The sequence below is a fragment of the Heteronotia binoei genome, chromosome 4, assembly GCF_032191835.1.
Source record: "Heteronotia binoei isolate CCM8104 ecotype False Entrance Well chromosome 4, APGP_CSIRO_Hbin_v1, whole genome shotgun sequence".
In the NCBI taxonomy this organism is placed as follows: Eukaryota; Metazoa; Chordata; class Lepidosauria; order Squamata; family Gekkonidae; genus Heteronotia; species Heteronotia binoei.
In genome coordinates this window covers 83,349,113-83,368,986 of record NC_083226.1, presented here as the reverse complement: position 1 = coordinate 83,368,986, position 19,874 = coordinate 83,349,113, and the positions used below count along the sequence as shown (strand labels likewise).

At 40.8% G+C, this 19,874-nt stretch overlaps 1 protein-coding gene across 1 annotated transcript in view; it reads left to right on the top strand.

The window, feature by feature from the left end:
* Positions 1-19,874, top strand: part of MFSD14B (major facilitator superfamily domain containing 14B) — a 75,959-nt gene that overhangs the window by 39,576 nt on the left and 16,509 nt on the right. Inside the window, exons 6-7 of the mRNA XM_060235481.1 lie at positions 2,425-2,643; positions 18,876-18,989. Coding sequence (XP_060091464.1) covers positions 2,425-2,643; positions 18,876-18,989 — 333 coding nt within the window. The remainder of the gene's footprint in view (positions 1-2,424; positions 2,644-18,875; positions 18,990-19,874) is intronic.

Genomic DNA, 19,874 nt, shown 5'->3' with positions numbered 1-19,874 from the left:
TTGTAGCTTGAGCATGCTAGAGAAGAACAAACAGGTGTTACTTGGTACAGATGATGGTCCTAGTAGACCTGCTTACCCTATTTACTCAAATGTTAACAACTCTGTATCTAAGATTTCTCTCCAAAAATTATACACCTAAATGTATTCTTTCACATAACTATAACTTGTACATGAATGTAAGAGAACCCCCTCCCCGCTTGTTTTTTTGGTGGCATACTTGGGGAAAACCTAATCTTGCATTTGAGTAAGTTCAGTGCATTTGCTGCCCTGGCTCTACAATCCTTGAAGAAAAGCAGAGCTTCCAGCCCTGCAGCCAGATGCTGCTCCTAGAGAATTAGAATGTTGCAATAACTGTCAGATGTCTGTCCCTCTTCAGAAAATATGGCTCTACCAAACAATGGTTCTTTATGAAACAGATACAGTCACCCAGACACAGTAATGTTCTTTTGATGTATTGAAGTTTGGTAGAGCTGTTTCCCAGGCTTCTTTTATTAGTTCATCAGCACCATGGCAACTCCTATATAGGAGCATTCAGGTGTTTGAAAAATCTATCATCAATAGAACATAGTTTTAGAGGTGGTGTTCTGAGGAAGATCTGTTAGTTTTATGCTGTAGTTTTCAGCCCTTCTCTGCAATTAGTATATATTTTGCTTATGCATTCAGTCAATTTTCAGCCCTTTTGGAGAATTTTCAATCTCTCAGTGATTGTTTCTGCCTCTGTTTGCACATAATTTCTCCATCCAAGAGATATTTAAAGATACGTACTGTTACAACAGACCCTACGTTTGCTTGTTCAGCCATTCTTGCTGCCATCTCCCTCCCCTTTATTAAATGTTTAAATGCTTTGGCTTGGATCCAGAGAGCAACAAATCTAACGGTTAGTAAAGTGGGTCTTGACTAATTCTTCTTTCTAATTGCAGCTCCTCTCCACTCTAAAAAAAACCCCGACTCTTGGGGGGGGGGTGTCATGGAATCCTAATGAGTGGTATAAGTTCCAGCTCATGTGTGTTCATGTTGCAGTAGAAAAGAAGAATGGGCTTAGAAACCACATCATGAGCTCTTGTTTGATTTACACAAGAAACTATGCAAGCAGCACAGTGGTTGCCACTAGTTCCCTCTGCAGTCCCAGTTTTTTTATGTCGCCTGCCTCTCAGAAATGGTTTTGGGGGATCAGAGTAGGCCAGTACAGAGGACTGCACTGGGTGAAAGGAAGGGGGGATCTGTTTCCTGAATGAACTCTAGTTTACAGTTCTCAGGATCAAAGCCTCTGGTTTAATAGTTGAATGCAGAGGTTAAATGCATGCCTTCTTATTACACCCTTCTGCCCCACAAGTAATAGAGGAAGGGAAGAGGGCACAACAATATATTTATAGTTATTTTATTTATAGTCTGCCTTTCTCATTTAGACTCTGACGAGGCTCTGCTAGAGATTTGCAAATACACAAGTTTCTGTTGCCATAACCTGTACAAACTGTTGTACTCAATCAGTGTGTTTTCTGGTTCTTTCAGGTTTCCTATTTAGATTTAGTTTATATAGCTCATAGCTGTCCCTTTGCATATTGTTTCCTGATGTTAATCAGCTTCTCTGGTTTTTCTGGCTTCTTTGGTAGAGAGAGCACACAGTTTCCTGAGTGCTTTCACTTCTAGAACAAATAGAATTCAGTTTTCATAGGGGATAGGGTTCAAATTCTCCTCCTTCTCCTCAGTACAACAGCCCCAATCCAGCTAGCTATTTATTTGTTTATAGGATTTCTATCCCCAGCAAGTGAGCTCAGAACAGGTTCAATGAACCGATAAAACAAAAAAAAAGTTAGAGCCAAATTAGGAAAATGTGACCAGTCACATATCTCTAACGTTAATCAAGCTTGGTCCTTGGAGGTATTTAAAATATTTGTGTCCCCTTTCTTCTGATCAAGTGAACTTAAAATGGCTTACATCAATGAAAACAAATAATAAACTCACATCAACAGAAATAAAAATACTAAAACAGTACTTAAAGGGAAGAGAATGCTGTATTGCAATAATCCAGTCTGGGAATGATGAATTGGTGGGAGAGCAAATTCTGGGAAATATTAAGTAATTAAAAATGGCAGCTCTTCACAAAGAATTAAAAAGAAAGAATTACAAGAGTTTAAGACACTTGTGCATGGCTTCACTATTACTTTTCTCTCATTCTAAATTATCTGATAGATTAACAGGGAAGAGGTTTTCTCTCTGGTGTCAATCTTTTTCTACCAAGAAACTGTTTATATATTTGTTTGGTAATTTCTGCATATTTAGCTGTTCTTATATAGTGTCATAAATGCACTCATAGGTCATAAAGTCAATAAATTGTTGACATTGCTTAATGTTTGAAGTGTATTTTTTCCAGTTCTTTTTCCTTGCAATGCGGTCTGAGTCAATTACTTTTGATTTCATGTTTAGGTATCTGCCACATTTGCAGCAAGTTTGGTGACAAGTCCTGCCATAGGAGCACACCTGTCTGCTATATATGGAGATAGCCTGGTTGTGCTAGTGGCTACAGTTGTGGCTATTATAGATATCTGCTTCATCCTGCTTGCTGTACCAGAATCCCTGCCTGAAAAAATGAGACCACTTTCATGGGGAGCACTTATATCATGGGAACAAGCAGACCCTTTTGCAGTAAGTTACTGTTTATGTTCGTTATTAAAGAAAACACATTTTGTTCTTTATCAGCTATGCATATTATGTAATTATCAATCAAAGGAGGTCAGAGCAGCAACCCACACAGCAATCCTTTAGTGTAGGTTGGACTTAGAGAGTGACTGCCCTAAGGTGAGAGAGGTTCAAGCTGAGTGGCAGTTAGACCTTTGGTCTTTCAGGTCCTAATCCAGCACTTCCACCACTCTAGTTCTCTGAATATTTCTTCAGCAATGTTTACAAACACTAAGTAAATTAGAGTCCCACTGATAATATATCTGAACCCTGGCCCTTGCTTAGCAGCTACACCTATTTGCCACAAGTGGTGCTCATAGAGGCAGTCGGCAATTAGTGTGTGTGGGGAATTAGTATAGCATACTGTGTAAGAGGGGGCAACCAGAACTGGAAAACCCAACGTTTACAGGGATTGTCCGTGTGAGAGAACTTGAATAAACAGGCAATTTATAAAAATAAAAGGGTCTTTTTAGTAACAAAGAAAATGAGAAAAAGGTTCACTTAGCAAAAACATACATCATTCAAGAGCTAACTGGAAAGGCAGGGAGAAGTGGGAAATAGTGTTTCAGGGATTAGGTGATATTTATCAGTCCTGGAGAGGTCTGTAGAAGCAGTAGATCTGGAGAGAAATTACCACAATTTTATTCAATGAAGGAGAAAAAGAGAAGTTCACAAGTGAGGGGTGTTTGTGGTCGGTACCAGGAACACAGCACAGTCAGTTTTGGGGGCTGATTCTTATAGGAAAATTGTGCCCTGAGGCTTTGGGAATATGTGTCCTTTCTGGTGGAAACTTAGAGAGCAATGTGGTGGTTACTTTACCAGGGTGAAACAAAGGCTTGATTGCCACTTGATTGCCGTGGCTTGATTGCCACTAATGGATCTTTTTGATTACCCAGAAAGGTTTGACCAGACAGGTGACACTGAGATAAAGAGATTAAGAGATAAAGTGTCACCAGACAGGTGACACTGAGATAAAGAGATTAAGACAGAAAAGGTGATCTTGCATATGCAAAAGAAGATTTGAGAGTAATTGCTTGCTTAAGTTGCCAATGAAGTCTTCGGAGACGTTTTGCATAAATTCTGAGTGATCCATTTGATTAGGGCAGGGGAATGACATCTGTTCTGACCACCTCCTGATCTATTCAAAGTATATTTCTCTTTCTTTCCCATGGAGCTATTTGACTGGCATCCATGTTTGAATCCAGGCCCTGGTAGTGCTTGCTCCAGACTGCCTTGAGCTTGAGGAGGAGTCCAGCTGCTAACACAAGTTACCCGGGGAAAGGCCATAGTTCAGTGTTTTAGGTCACATTTGCATGTAGAAGATTCAGTCCCTGATATTTCCAATTAAAGAATCTTGAGAAGATGTTGGGAAAGACCTTTCTCTGCCTGAAAGCCCAAAAGCTTTTGCCATTTGGAGCAGACAGTACTGCTCTAGATGCACCAGTGATGTGATATGATATGATATAAAGCAGCCTCATCTGTTAAGTTCACCCAACAGATGCAGTCTGTGTTGGGCTGTGCTTTTCTCAGTGTAATCAGTACACTGAATTGGCATACCAGGTCTGCAGGAATACATGGCTTTTGTCATTGGCTGCAGAAAGGGAAAATTCCAAAAATATGCAGAATGGAAATTGTCCATGCTGCCTTGGAATCCTGACACGGATGGCAGAGAGCAATTGCAAGTAGTTTGACTCTTAGTAGTCAGAAATGCAGTGTTTTGGCAATGTATCTCTGTAGTGATTATTTATTATTTATTTATTTATTACGTTCAACTTATATCCCGCCCTCTCCGCAAGCGGACTCAGGGCAGCTTACAACATCATGTCAATACAGTTAAACCATTAAAACATATAAAACCATAATTTACATATTTCAATTTAAAAAAACATATTACAATTTTTAAAACCATTCTATGGTGCTGCATTCATACAATATAGGAGGCATTGAATTTCCGAACAGTGATCACCAGCATTCTATGTGATGTCCGGTGGCAGCCCTCTTTCCGTCAAGCATTGAAGGCCTGCGGAACGCAGACAGATCCCGCAGGGCCCTTATTTATTTATTTATTTATTTATATTTTGATTTATATCCTGCCCTTCCTACCTCAGGGCGGTGGCTCAGGGCGGCTTACAACATATGCTTACAACAGAAGCTTATGGCTTCTGGAAGGGTATTCCAAAGCTCTGGTGCTGCCACCGAAAAAGCCCTAGATCTTGTCATACATAACCTGACTTCTTTTGGTCTGAGGGCGGACAGTAAGTTTTTTGCCCCTGAACGCAGTGCTCTCTGGGGGATATATGGAGAAAGGCGGTCCCGTAGATAGGCAGGTCCCTGACCATAAAGGGCTTTAAAGGTCAATACCAACACCTTGAAGCGAACTCGGAACACAACAGGTAGCCAGTGCAGCTCTTTCAGCACTGGCTGAATGTGCTCCCATCGTGGCAGCCTCATTAACAGCCGTGCCGCAGCATTCTGCACTAGCTGTAGTCTCCGGGTTAGCTTCAAGGGTAGCCCCATGTAGAGAGCATTACAGTGACCTATTCTTGAGGTGACCGTAGCATGGATTACCATTGCTAAGTCGTTGTGCTCCAGGAAAGGAGCCAGCTGCCGCACCCGCCGAAGATGAAAAAAGGCAGATCTAACAGTGGCTGCTACCTGGGCCTCCATTGTAAGGGAGGACTCAAGGAGCACTCCTAAGCTCTTGACCTTAGGGACCAGTATTAGTGGCACCCCGTCAAGAGTCGGCAGATGGATCTCTCCCCTTGGACCACCCCGACTCAGGTAGAGAACCTCCGTCTTCGTCGGATTCCGTTTCAGCTGACTCAGTCTGAGCCAAGATGCCACGGCTTGTAGAGCCAGGTCTAGATTTTCCGAGGTACAGTCGGACTGGCCGCCCATCAGTAGATAGAGCTGGGTGTCATCCGCATATTGATGACAACCCAGTCCATACCTCCTGACAATCTGGGCAAGGGGGCGCATATAGATATTAAATGGCATCGGGGATAGGACCGATAAGGTAAACAGGTAAGCAGCAAGTTGCTAATCTTACTGCTCTAGGCAGATTTCCCTGTACATCTGTATTTCTGAGTGTTTGCTACTTTAGAGGCAAGTAACTCTATATCCCACCCTAATACTCAATTTTTCAGCCATACAGCAAAAGTTGTCTACAGCACTGAGGTGGGGAAGTAAGTAGCTTGGACCTCGCATATAATCTCTCTCTCCCCTCCCCCCCCCCCCCCCCAATTAAAGCATCCATCACAGACTGGAAAATTTTCCTCCTTTCAGTTGTCTGAATGGAAGCCAGAAACTGTCGTTAAGTTAGGAAAGCCATTGTTATTGCTCTCTGCAGTCTTGATGCCAAGATTCCTGGGCAGTAGGAGGGCACATATATAGGAAGTCCTCGACAATGTTGGAGAAAAATCTATTCTCCCTCCCCCCCCCCCCCGGACTTTTTTCCAGTTCTTCCGATGGAAAATTTGGGGGAGCTTCTTTTAGATATTTTCTTTTACTAGTAGTGATTTCCACACACACACACACACCCGCCAAAGATCCAGTACCTGCAGTGTCAGAAATGCCTGTTTGTCCTCTTGTCATTGATAGTTTCAGATTGATTCTGCCTGTGGATGTTGACAGGGTCTTTGGAAGTGTGAGGGTCACCACTTGTGCTTTGGACCCATATCCATTCTGGTTTATAAAATGTTGTTGAAAAAAGCTGTTGAAAATATTTGTGGAAATTGTCAATTCCTCTCTGATTGAGGGAGCTCTCCCTAGGCCTTTGAAGGAGGCAGTTATTAGACTTCTGCTCATCATTGGCTGAGGATGAAGTGACTAATTATAGGCCAGAATTCAGTTTACTTCTATTAGGGAAGGTGATACTGTATGTGGTGGCAGAGCAGCTCCAGAACTTCCTGGATGGACATATCTGCAGTTGATCCATTTCAGTCCAGCTTCAGGCCTGGGTTTGGTACAGAGATATCTTTAGTTGCACTAGTGGATGATCTTTGTTTAAAATTGGATGGAACAATTCTTCCTTTTGATACTGTTGGAGCACTCAGCAGCTTTTAACACGGTTGACTACATCATTCTTATTCACTGGCTTGACTACAGAGTTGGTATTAAGGGCATAGCCCTTTTGTGGTTTTGCTCTTTTCTGCCTGACCAGACACAGAGTCTTCACCAGAAGTGCCGAATAAACTGGGTGGAATTTGTCTTCTAAAGTGCAGCAAGATTTGGTTCCCTCACCCATGCACTTTAGTACATATCAGGGTTGGCCAAACTGTGGCTCAGGAGCCACATGTGGCTCTTTCACACACATTGTGTGGCTCTTGAAGCCCCCATTGCCCTGTCGGCCAGCTTGGAGAAGGCATTTTTTTGTTAAATCACTTCTTCAAGCCAAGTCAGCTGGTGGCTTGGAGAATGCATTTAAAGTTGCTTTCTTTCCCCCTCCCTCCCTTCAAACATCTGACATTCACATCTTGAGGCTCTCAAACATCTGACATTTATTCTATGTGACCCTTAGGTTAAGCAAGTTTGGCCACCCTGGTATATATACATGAGGCCACTAAATAAGAATGTCTGGAGCTTGGGGTTATGTCTTATTGATATGCAGATAATGCCAGCTCTGTATTTCATTCTTAGAGCCTCCGAATGTGTTCATTTTTGTTCTGAATTAGTGCTTCAAGGTTGTGGTCAGATGGTTAAGAGCATAGCCTTTCAGCTTGGATTCAGACAAGCAGGGTCAGTAAGACTTGATTTAAATCATAGTTTTCTACATAAAGACACATTTTTGCTGGCATAACCTTAATATTCACAATTAGATGAAGATTTCATTTTTTGAATATTTTTTGAACATTTTTGCTGGCATAACCTTAATATTCACAATTAGATGAAGATTTCATTTTTTGAATAACAACTGTTCATATTAGTTTTGCAGTTATATAAAATATTGATTTTTAATACTATTAGAAACACATTATAGATAGGTAAATTATTGTGAAGTGAATTATCTCCAGTTTAATAGATTAATCATTCATATTTGGACAACTTTTCTGCTGCACTTGATTGGAAGGAGAAAACTAATAATAAAATAATAATTTAAATTGTTTAATTCAACTAAAACAATAACATTATAGCATATGTTTGCTTAAACATCCATATTTGTTAACTGATGTGGTTAAACAATATATATATATATATTTTAAAACTTTAAACTGTTAGCCCAGCCTACACATAAAAAATACTGTCCTCTTTAGCTCACTCGTCATCTTCATCTTCTTCATTGTTCATAATCTGGAAAAGAAAAACAAGCTTTCCTGCTTTGTCGGGTCCCAAACAATTTCTCAATTTAGAATGAATGAGTTCAAAAGAAGAGAATATTCTTTCTATGCCTGCAGAAGCTACTGCTGTTAAAAGTGAAATCATTATTTGAATCGTCTCTAAATCCAAGTGCTTAAGTGACTTCTACCAGTTCACTGGTGTGACTTTCTTTAAAACATCTTCAGCAACCATATTTTTTGAATGGTTCCCCCTTAGCTCTGAAGTTTATTAAAGTTGGCATTACAGATGGATGATTGCTGGATACCCATCTCAGCTTCCTCAGCGCTTACTTTTTTACCCTGGTATAGGATATTGACAATATTTGCCAGAAAATGAGCTGGAGACAGTGCTTGTCCCATTTGTTTTTTTAATGCTTGTAATTTAATTCTGTCAATGTGTACATATGAACATATGAAGCTGCCTTATACTGAATCAGACCATTGGTCCATCAAAGTCAGTATTGTCTTCTCAAACTGGCAGCGGCTCTCCAGGGTCTCAAGCTGAGGTTTTTCATACCTATTACCTGGACCCTTTTTAATTGGAGATGCCGGGGATTGAACCTGGGACCTTCTGCTTCCCAAGCAGATGCTCTACCACTGAGCCACCGTCCCTTCTGTTTTTAAGTGCTCACTCAGTTCCTTCCAGATTTCAACAGCACCAGCAATAAAACAGCTATTTTTATTTTATTTTGTTTAAAGCTTCAGAAATGGGTTTCAGGATGCTCAGCATATGTTCAACATTTCTCTTAAACCCAATGTTGAGGATTTTGGCCGTGACAGTGCCATCTATTTTATCTCTATTTTGTTCACAAATTGTCATCAGAATAGGCCAGTTCTTGATATACAGCTCAGAACAGTCCACCACAGTGTTCCATCTAACATCTTGTGGGAGCGTTAGCTTGGTTCCACCCCTGCTGCAGCAAAATGATTGTTACGGAAGTATTTAGCAATATCAACATTAGTCTTTATTCTGGAACACTGAAGTTTTTGGCTAAGAGGTGCAGCAAATGAACACTGCAACCATATGTTATTAGCTTTGTATTCAAAGATTTCAGGTTTTCACGGCTGGTAACATCATGATCCCGAAAGATTCTACAAACCCTAAAGCTTTGTATTCCTTTCCTGCTTTTCTAAATTTCTTCTTATCTTGGATACATTTGCAGCATTGTCTGTGACCAAACTGTGTACTGGACATTTGAATTTTTGTTCACATTATTATAGCTTTTGCTGCCACTTCTTGTAAGTATTCTGCTGTGTGTGCATTTCCTGATGTATCAATTGTTCGTGCCAGGAAGACTTTCCCTTCTATTGCTATACAAGCACATACAACTGGATCATTGTGGACATTACTCCACCCATCAAGACTTAGGTTAACAATTTTACCCTCCAGAGCTGTTGCACATTGCTCCATTTCTCTTATCATACACTTTATGCAGCAGTTTCCCTGCAACATCTGCTCTGCTGGGTGGACTGTATCCTGGTCTCGGTGACTAACCATATTAATGAAGTGTAGGTTCTCAGTCAGATGGAAAGAAGAGTTTGTTGCATAAAAACTCGGAATTTTTTTCGTCAATTAACTCTTTTTCTAATCTGCTGGTTTTTATCAAAAACTTATCTATGGTGGTTCCAGGAGGGAAGGGTTTTTTCTTTCTTTTAGGTGATATACTGTGGGTGTCTGATGATGATGTATATGGTGCAACTGAAACACTATTCTGGATAGATAACTCTGAAACTGTAGAACAGGAGGATAGTGATCTTGAAGGTAGATAGTTTCCAGAATCCTTAGTGTTGATGATGAATTCCCCTAAACAAACAAACAAAAAAATCAGTGCTGTTATTTTATTATTTATACAATTTCTGTTTATTGTATTAATTGCCATGCAGCACTGCCCAAAAAGGAATATTTGCTTTTCTTCATAACTGTATCAAAATGACAGTAACATGCAGTAATAATAAGAAATATAGTTTTGCTCAAACATGACAATTCAAGGCACTCTTTAAGAAATCTGATTAAGTAGAAATGTTTACCAACCTGAAGATCCTGCCTGCTCCAGCATGTTTCTGTTGTCATCATCATAGCACTTCTCATGATGTTGCCTCATTTGGGCCACCAGGCCTTCCATTTCTTTGTTGCAGTGTTTGCATTTTGCACGCATGCTTCCCTTACCAATAGGTAGAGGAACTTCATTAAAATATACCCAAACTGGGTCTCTTTTACGGCCTGCTGCCATTATAGGTTTTCTCCTTCAGGGAAAGAATAATGTGATAAACCTCAGGTTATGCACACAAAAGATCCAAAGTCTTGTGGAGTATTCTGCTCAAAAAGTTTCATTTTTACTACTTGCCCTCCCTCCTCACACTTAATTTTCTTCTTGTGCAGATCTAGTCCACTCCAAGCAATCTTTTTCTATTCATTGAACTTTTTGAAACTTAGCACATAAAGGGTTGATTCTGTGTACATAGGTTTGTAGAACAATGAGATTAAGGTCTTTTTCTCAACTCTGTTCATTTTATAACATTTTTGCTGTTCTGATGACAATTTGTGAAGAGGCATGTGGTCTCTGCAGACACAAATTGCAGTTTTGAGAACTGCAAAACCAAGCATCTGTGTTCTGTGATAATATCTTGTAGACAGAGAAACTGCCCAGTAATCTTACAGAAACCTCTGGAAGAGCATGATATTGTGAATGGATTAATAGAATTTATTACCAAAAAATGAAAACATTGCATGAATATACAGCCTTGTGCTTCAGAATTAAAAACTAATCCTATTTCATGATGGAATAAACTTTGGATGAATAAATATTTTCCTCAAAAAGCATTTTATTTTAAACATTGATTTAAATTTTAAAAAATTTGATTTAATTTTTTTTCTTTTAAAAAATCGTTTATCCACCCTGCAGACAAGACAGGTAATGCTGGTAGGATAGACTGATACTCTAGATGGACTGAATTTTCAAGATTTGTTTCTTTTTTTAGTTTGCTATCGAACTTGTTTTCCACATTCAACTTTATTTTTTCCTACCTGGGAAATACTTGTGGCCTGGTAGCATAGGGTGCAGCAGTTTGTAATATTTTTTTTTTGAGTAATGGGTGTACTGAGTGAGTACTGAGTGCAGTTAATTTTTCTTTCAGAAAGTGGATGTTCATATTTTAAATTTCATAAATATTCTAAATATTACCATTCTGTTTGCTAACTCAATTATAACTGATGCAGTTTGTGTTTTGCAACCAGTAAAGTAAGTCTAGGTTTGATAGGAAAGTATTAAATAGCAGTGTGGATTTGCTTTAAATTACCAGTCAGTAAAAATTTAAATCATGGGTTCCTATATAAAGGCTAATTCTTGCTGTCCTTAATATTTACAACGCACAGGGCTTTTTTTTTTTTTAGCAGGAATGCACAGGAACACAGACATGGCTGGCTTGGCGTCAGGGGATGTGGTCTAATATGCAAATGAATTCCTACTGGATGTCTTCTACAAAAAAGCCCTGTGTGAAACAATAGTGATGTCAGGGTGTGGCCTAATATGCAAATGAGCTCCTGCTGGGCTTTTTCTACAAAAAAAGCCTTGACAACGCAGATAAAAGTTTTTAGTATAATAACTTTTAAAGTTAGTTTTAGTTATATACACAGTTCACCTTTATTTATTTATTTGTTTGTTGAGTAGGCTTATATTCCGCCCTTTCCCATAATGGGCTCAGGGTGGCTCACAACATGAACTGAACAACAATAAAAACCTACCATTTAAATTTAAAAGCAATACAATAAAATTAGAAACCAAAGACAATAGAACAAAATAAGGTGCATCACAGGCGGGAAGGGCATTTTTCACAGAATACAGCCGTTTTCAGCCCAAGAAGATGGTGATAATAAGATACAGCACCACAAAGCTGTAAAGCATGATGTCACAATAAGGGAGGCCAAGTGATGGAATGATTGCTGGAATAGGATGCCCGGTGCCTCAACCAAAAGCCCGGTAGAATAGCTCCATCTTACAGGCCTTATAAACTGGTAGTAGCTTAGGTAGGGCCCGGATCTTCATAGGGAGCTGATTCCACCAGGCAGGGGCCAGAGCTGAGAAAGCTGTGGCCCTGGTTGAGGCAAGACAGATGTTCTTCAGGCCAGAGGTGGTCAGGAGGTATTGTGTAGCAGACCGCAACGACCTCCAGGGCGTATATGGGAAAAAAGAGTCCCTCTAGTATGTTGCTCTCAGGCCGTGTTAGGCTTTAAACGTCAGTACCAAAACCTTGAAGTGAATCCGGTACTCAATTTGGGTTTTTTGTTTGTTGTTCAGTCGCACAGTCAAGTTCGACTCTTTGTGACCCCATGGACAGAGTTACACCAGGCACTCCTGTCTTCTACCATCCTCCAAAGTCTGCTCAATTGGTAGCCAGTGCAATTGGCGCAGCACCAGCCAAATGCTTGCCCATAAAGCCAATGCAGTGATTTCGCCTTGCAGTGATTTCATAACTGTTTACAGTTTAATAGGTTAATCATTCATATTTGGATTTTTTTTCGCTGTACGTTATTGGAAAGATAAAAATAATAATTGACAATAACCATTTTAATTGTTTTATTTAACCAAAACAATAACATTATATAGCATATGTATTCTTGTATTTGCTTACAATTCCATGAGGAATACACCCATAAATAAACATCTCAAGATTTCTGCAGTGTTCTGGTCAAAAAGTTTCACTTTCCTTTGTACCGCTTGCCCCTCCCTTTTCATATATAGCTCTTAGCTTCTCCTTATCTAGACCTATTTCATTCAAACAATCTTATATTAGAATCATGGAAGGGTCCTCCAAAGTCATCTAGTCCAACCCCCTGCACAATGCAGGAAACTCACAAATACCTCCCCCTAAATTCACAGGATCTTCATTGCTATCAGATGGCCATCTAGCCTCTGTTTGAAAACCTCCAAGGAAGGAGAGTCCACCACCTCCTGAGGAAGCCTGTTCCACTGTGGAATCGCTCTAACGGTCAGGATGTTTTTCCTAATGTTGAGCCAGAAACTCTTTTGATTTAATTTCAACCCACTTCTGGGGCCACGGGAAACAATTCCACACCATCCTGTATATGACAGCCCTTCAAGTACTTGAAGATGGCGATCATATCACCTCTCAACCACCTCCTTTCCAGGCTAAACATGCCCAGCTCCTTCAACCTTTCCTCATAGGACTTGGTCTCCAGACCCCTCACCATCTTTGCTGCCCTCCTCTGGACCTGTTCCAGCTTGTCTATATCCTTCTTAAAATGTGGTGCCCAAAACTGAACACAGTACTCCAGGTCAGGTCTTACCAGAGCAGAATAAAGCTATACCATCACTTCACGTGATCTGGACACTATACTTCTGTTGATACAGCCCAAAATTGCATTTGCCTTTTTAGCCACCGCATCTTGCCCAGATTGCCAGGAGATATGGACTTGGGTGCCATCAATATGCAGATGACACCCAACTCTATCTGCTGATGGACGGCCGGCATGACTGCGTCCCTGAGAATTTAGACCGGGCCTTGCAGGATATGGCAACTTGGTTGAGGAGGAGCGGGCTGAAACTGAATCCAGCGAAGACAGAAGTCCTTTGTCTGGGTCGGGGCGCTCGGGAAGGGGAAATACCTCTTCCGGTCTTCGACAGGGCACCGCTGAAAGCGGCGCACCAGGTTAGGAGTCTGGGAGTTTTACTAGAGCCTTCATTATCAATGGAGGCCCAGATTGCAGCCACTGCCAAGTCAGCATTTTTCCATCTAAGGCGGGCAAGGCAGTTGGCTCCCTTCCTAGAGCGCCAAGATCTGGCAACGGTACTTCACGCAATGGTCACCTCGAGATTGGATTACTGCAATGCTCTCTACATGGGGCTGCCTCTGTACCGAACCCGGAAGCTGCAGCTGGTGCAGAATGTAGCGGCTAGACTGTTGCTGGGGCTTCCTAAATGGGAGCACATACAGCCTGTACTGCGCGAGCTGCACTGGCTGCCAGTTATATACCGGGTTCATTACAAAGTGCTGGCCATTACCTTTAAAGCCCTATATGGTCGAGGACCTGTCTACCTTAGGGACCGTCTCTCCCCATATGAACCCCAGAGAGCACTGAGGTCAGCCGGAAAAAACTTGTTGACTACTCCCGGACCGAGAGAGGTGAAGCTGCAATGCACCCGTAACCGGGCCTTCTCCTCTGTAGCCCCGAACCTATGGAACCAACTTCCAGAGGAAATGCGGGCCCTGCGGGATCTTGAACAACTCCGCAGGGCCTGCAAGACCTTCCTCTTCCGACTGGCTTTCGCTGACGAAGAAAGAAATTGCTAATGATAACCGCCATCATAAAAGAACAAATAGCATTAGCACTTTTATTAATTTAATTAATTAATTTTTAAACTTAATCAGAATTTTAATGTTTAAATGTAATTTGTTTTCTTTGCCTTTCTTTGTATAGTTGGAATTTAAATGATGCTGTTAGCCGCCCTGAGCCTGCTCCGGCGGGGAGGGCGGGATACAAATAAAATTATCTATCTATCTATCTATCTATCTATCTATCTATCTATCTATCTATCTATCTATCTATCTATCTATCTATCTATCTATCTATCTATCTATCTATCTCACTGTTGACTCTTGTTCAGCGCATGATTCACTAAGACTCCTAGATTCTTTTCGCACATGTTACTGCTAAGACAAGTCTCCCCCATCCTATAACCATGCATTGGATTTTTCCTACCTAAATGCAGAACTTTACATTTATTCCTGTTAAAATTCATTTTATTGGTTTTAGCCCAGTTTTCCAGCCTGTCAAGGTCATCCTGTATCCCAGGGGTGGCCAACAGGAGCTTTCCAGATGTTTTTTGCCTCCAACTCCCATCAGCCCCAACCAGCATGGCCAATGGCTGGGACTGATGGGAGTTGTTGGCAAAAAACATCTGGAGAGCTACTGTTGGCCACCCCTGCTGTATCCTGTTTCTGTCTTCTACTGTATTTGCAACCCCTCCCAATTTAGTATCATCGGCAAATTTAATAAGCATTCTCTCTATTCCTTCATCCAAATCATTTATAAAGATGTTGAACAAAACAGGTCCCAGGACAGATCCTTGAGGCACTCCACTTGTCACTACTCTCCAACAGGATGAGGAACCATTCACAAGCACTCTTTGGGTGCGATCTGTCAACTAGTTACAGATCCACCTAACGGTAACATGATCCAAACCACATTTTACCAACTTGTCAACAAGGATAGTATGTCTCTCTCGGCTTGGCTTCGCGAACGAAGATTCAAGAAGGGTGCAATAGTCCATGTTTGCTGCAGGCTCGCTGGTGGCTGACAAGACCAATGTGGGACAGGCAGGTCCGGCCACAGCGGCTGCAGGGAAAAGTCTGATTTAGGGTTGGTCCTGTAGCAGTGCGATTCTTCCTCAATCTCCTTTTGTCCTCAAGACCAGCTATGCGTGCGTTCTCAAAGGAAGAGACAGCCTGGTGGATGGTGTGCCTCCATGCTTTGTGATCTGAGGCTAGGTCAGACCACTGGTGATGGTTGATGTGACAGGTGCTAAGGGATTTCTTCAAGGAGTCCTTGTACCTCTTCTTTGGTGCCCCTCTATTTCGATGGCCGGTGGAGAGTTCGCCATACAGGGCAATCTTGGGAAGGCGGTGGTTTTCCATCCTAGAAATATGCCCTGCCCAGCGCAGCTGCGTCTTCAACAGCAGTGCCTCGATGCTGGTAAACCTCCGCCCTCTTGAGGACTTCAGTGTTGGTCACAAAGTCACTCCAGTGGATGTTGAGGATGGTGCGAAGGCAGCGCTGATGAAAGCGCTCAAGGAGTCGCAGGTGATGACGGTATAAAACCCACGATTCGGAGCCGTAGATGAGGGTTGTCATCACAACCGCTTTGTAAACATTGATCTTTGTGCCTTTTTTCAGATGCTTGTTGCTCCACACTCTTTTGTGCAGTCGGCCAAATGCACGGTTTGCCTTTGCCAGCCTGTTGTCAATCTCCTTGTCGATCTTGGCATCTGAGGAGATGATGCACCTCAGGTAGCTGAACTGCTGGACTGTCTTCAGAACTGATTCACCCACAGTGATGCAGGGAGGGTGATAATCTTCCTGGGGTGCAGGCTGGTGGAGAACTTCTGTCTTCTTCAGACTAACTTCTAGGTCGAATAGCTTGGCAGCCTCTGCAAAGCAGGACGTCATATGCTGCAGAGCTGATACCGAGTGGGAGACGAGTGCAGCATCATCAGCAAACAGTAGCTCTTGAATGAGTTTTTCCATTGTCTTGGAGTGTGCCTTTAGTCGCCTCAGGTTGAACAGGCTGCCATCGGTGCGATAGCGGATGTATGTGGAGCCTTATCAAAAACCTTACTGAAATCAAGATAAACAATGTCTACAGCATTCCCCTGATCCACAAAGGTAGTCACTTTCTCAAAAAAAGAGATCAGGTTAATCTGACATGACTTGTTCTTGAGAAACCCGTGCTGGCTCTTAGTAATCACAGCCATCCTTTCTAAATGTTCTAGAACTGTGATGATTTGTTCTAAAACTTTTCCAGGTATAGATGTCAAGCTGACAGGTTAGTAGTTACCCAGATCCTCCTTTTTCCCCTTCTTGAAGATGGGGACAACATTTGTATGCCTCCAATCTTCCAGCACCTCTCCTCCTCCCAAGAATTCTCAAAAATAATAGCCAGAAATCACATGTGCAAGCTCTTTTAGAACCCTTGGATGCAGTTCATCTGGCCCTGAGGACTTAGTACATAAACACCTAGGGTTTTTTTAAATGAAACTATCTCTGTGTGTATCCTAGGTTGGAACTGCATATATGTTCTGTTTTTGCCATGATGAGCACTGTTTCCGTCAGAAGAGAAGACTGAGGAAAAGTAGGAATTGAGCAGTTCTGCCCTCTTTTCATTACCTGTTACAATTTCATTTTCCTGCCCTCGCAATGGGCCTACCATGTCCTTGCTCCTTTTCTTACTCTGAATATAAGAAAAAAACCCTTTTTTGTTGTTTTTAGCATCTTTGGCCAGCCTAAGCTCATACTGAGCTTTAGCTTTCCTATTAATTGAGCTTCTTGAAAACTGGCACTTATGAGTTAAGGAACTGATTTTGTGTGCATAGATTTGCTTAGAGCCAATAAGGTTTCTTAACTCTGTATGTTTATTTTGTTACATTTTTTTGTGAAAAAGAGGCTTGTTATCTCTTCAGACACAGATTCAGTTTTGAGAACTGTAAACCCAATATCTTCTACATAGAAAAACTGCCCAAAATAATCTTACAGAAACCTCTGAGAAAGCATGATATTGTGAATGGATTAGTGGAAATTATTTACCAAAAAATTTAAACATTGCATGAATAGTTTTGCCTCACAAAACTAAGAACTAAATCCTTATTTCATGATGAATAACCTTTGGACTATAATGTACCTTAAATAGAAAAGTAGATTATTCCTCAAAAAGCATTTTATTTTTAAAAAATCCAGTTTAAATTTTAAAACTCTGACTTTTAAATTTTTTTCATCCACCTTGTTAATTTCTGGAAATTATTACATCTCTGCATCCATGGACATTCTGTTTTGCCTATTTTTTCCAATTTAAGTTGTATTGATAAGGGATAGGATTAGGGTTCCTAAGTCCAATTTAAGAAATATCTGGGGACTTTGGGGGTGGAGCCAGGAGACATTAGGGGTGGAGCCAAGATCAAGGCTGTGACAAGCATAATTGAACTCCAAAGGGAGTTCTGGCCATCACATTTAAAGGGGTGGCACACCTTTTCAATGCTTTCCTTCCATAGGAAATAATGAAGGATAGAGGCACCTTCTTTTGGGGCTCATAGAATTGGACTCCGTGGTCCAATCTTTTTGAAACTTGGGGGGTATTTTGGGGAGAGGCACTAGATGCTATACTGAAAATTTGGTGCCTCTACCTCAAAAAACAGCCCCCCCCCCAGAGCCCCAGATTCCCGTGGATCAATTCTCCATTATTTTCTATGGGAATAAATCTTCATAGGGAATAATAGAGTTCCCAGCAGACATTTCCCTCCCCTCCCCCCACTTTCTGACGACCCTAAAGCAGGGGGGGGGGCTCCAAACCGGGGGATCCCCTGCCCCCACCTGGGGATTGGCAACCCTAGATAGGATAAATTCATTTATGTAATACTGATAAGGAATAGAATAGACACAATATATAGTAAACAACTATATATTGTAATCTGGTCGATTTGGTAGAACATTGTTGGATTTAAGATAACCAGTAACTGGATCCCAATAGTATTGTATATAGTTAGCTGTCTCCAAGAATAGAGTAGATGTTTTATTTTAAAAAGTTATATATAAAAAGTTATATTTTCTCTGTACATTGGAGATCACCCAAGTATGTAGAAATCCCTACTTTGTCTGAGAGTTGTCTATTTTTTCCTGCTTTGTGATCTGCCCAGTTCGCTACAGTAGTGATGATGCTAATGATTGTCCCATCTTTATGATTGCCATTTAATTGCCTGAAGGCAGATGAATGATGTAATCTTATGGCTCAGAACCATTTGTGTGGATATCAAGCACAGGCACTTGTGTCATCACCCAGATGGGCACAGTTTAATGTATTTGGACTTATTAAAGTGGTTTCATCTTGATGATGGACATTTAACAAGCATAACATGTATTTGCTTTGAACCTCTTAACTTCTGTAAAGAAGGATCCAACAGTTAAATATACTAATGAGCAAGAAGGCTTTTAGTTTTACTTATTTTTTTCTATATATTTATATTTATTTTCATAATCATACATTGTCAGTTGAAATAGAACAACAAAAATTTAGTTTGAAAATCTGATATCAACTTAAAATAGTACTGGCTTGGTGGCTCACATGGACTTATGTGTACTTTTCCTTAATTCTTTGACAGTCTTTGAGAAAAGTTGGAAAAGATTCTACAATCTTGCTGACATGCATCACTGTGTTTCTTTCTTATCTTCCTGAGGCTGGCCAGTATTCTAGCTTTTTCCTGTACTTGAGACAAGTAAGTAACAATCCTGAATATTTTACTATTTCTGCAAAGTTGTACCTCATTTTTTAAAATTAAGAATACCATTAAACAAGGGAAACTTTAAACTATCAAATCGTCTACATAATATAGCCCTATATCCAATAGAGCATCTTGACAAATTAAACAATGCTCTTTGGAATTCATTCAGATTATTAGTTATTGGTACTATGCCACAAGAGCCAGAATGTGCAGCACACTTTTCTTGTTTAAACCTGGCTACCTTTCCTTAGTGCACCAAGCTGCTTTTGAGAATCAGAAATTCTTCATGGAGAAAAATCTATTCTTGCTGAATTAATGTAGTGTGTACAAGTGCCTTCAAGAGTTCTTGGTGATGTGATCAGAGGCATGGCTGATGCATAGCATACTATAAAATTTACATTAAAAAAGTGTATATTATACTCAGTTTTAAAGTACTTTACAATCTGGGAGAAGTACTCCAAACACCTAGATCAGTTGGCACCCTGGCACCATCTGACAGTGTCACGGTAAACGTAGGGTCCAAGTCAGACTTTATCTGCAAAGTGACAAGCAAAGCAGTTACAGTTTCAGTCCACCTCCTCATGCATGCCAGATCCCAACAAGGAACAATTCTGCTGGCCTATACTGCAGTGGAATAAAAGTATTGTTTCTTTGCCACCATCACCACCTCAGAATATAGGGGTGTGCATTCAGCTATATCTGATCTGAAAAAAGAGCTGGAAAATATCAGTATTTTCTTTTATTTATTTAGATGTATATACATTTCAGTATTTTTTTCAACTATCCAAAATAGTGGAGCCAAATATCCCAGAAATATCTGTGATTTTTCCGGACCTCTGGATAGCTAAATTTAAAAAGGGTTTAAAGTAAGCATCTTCC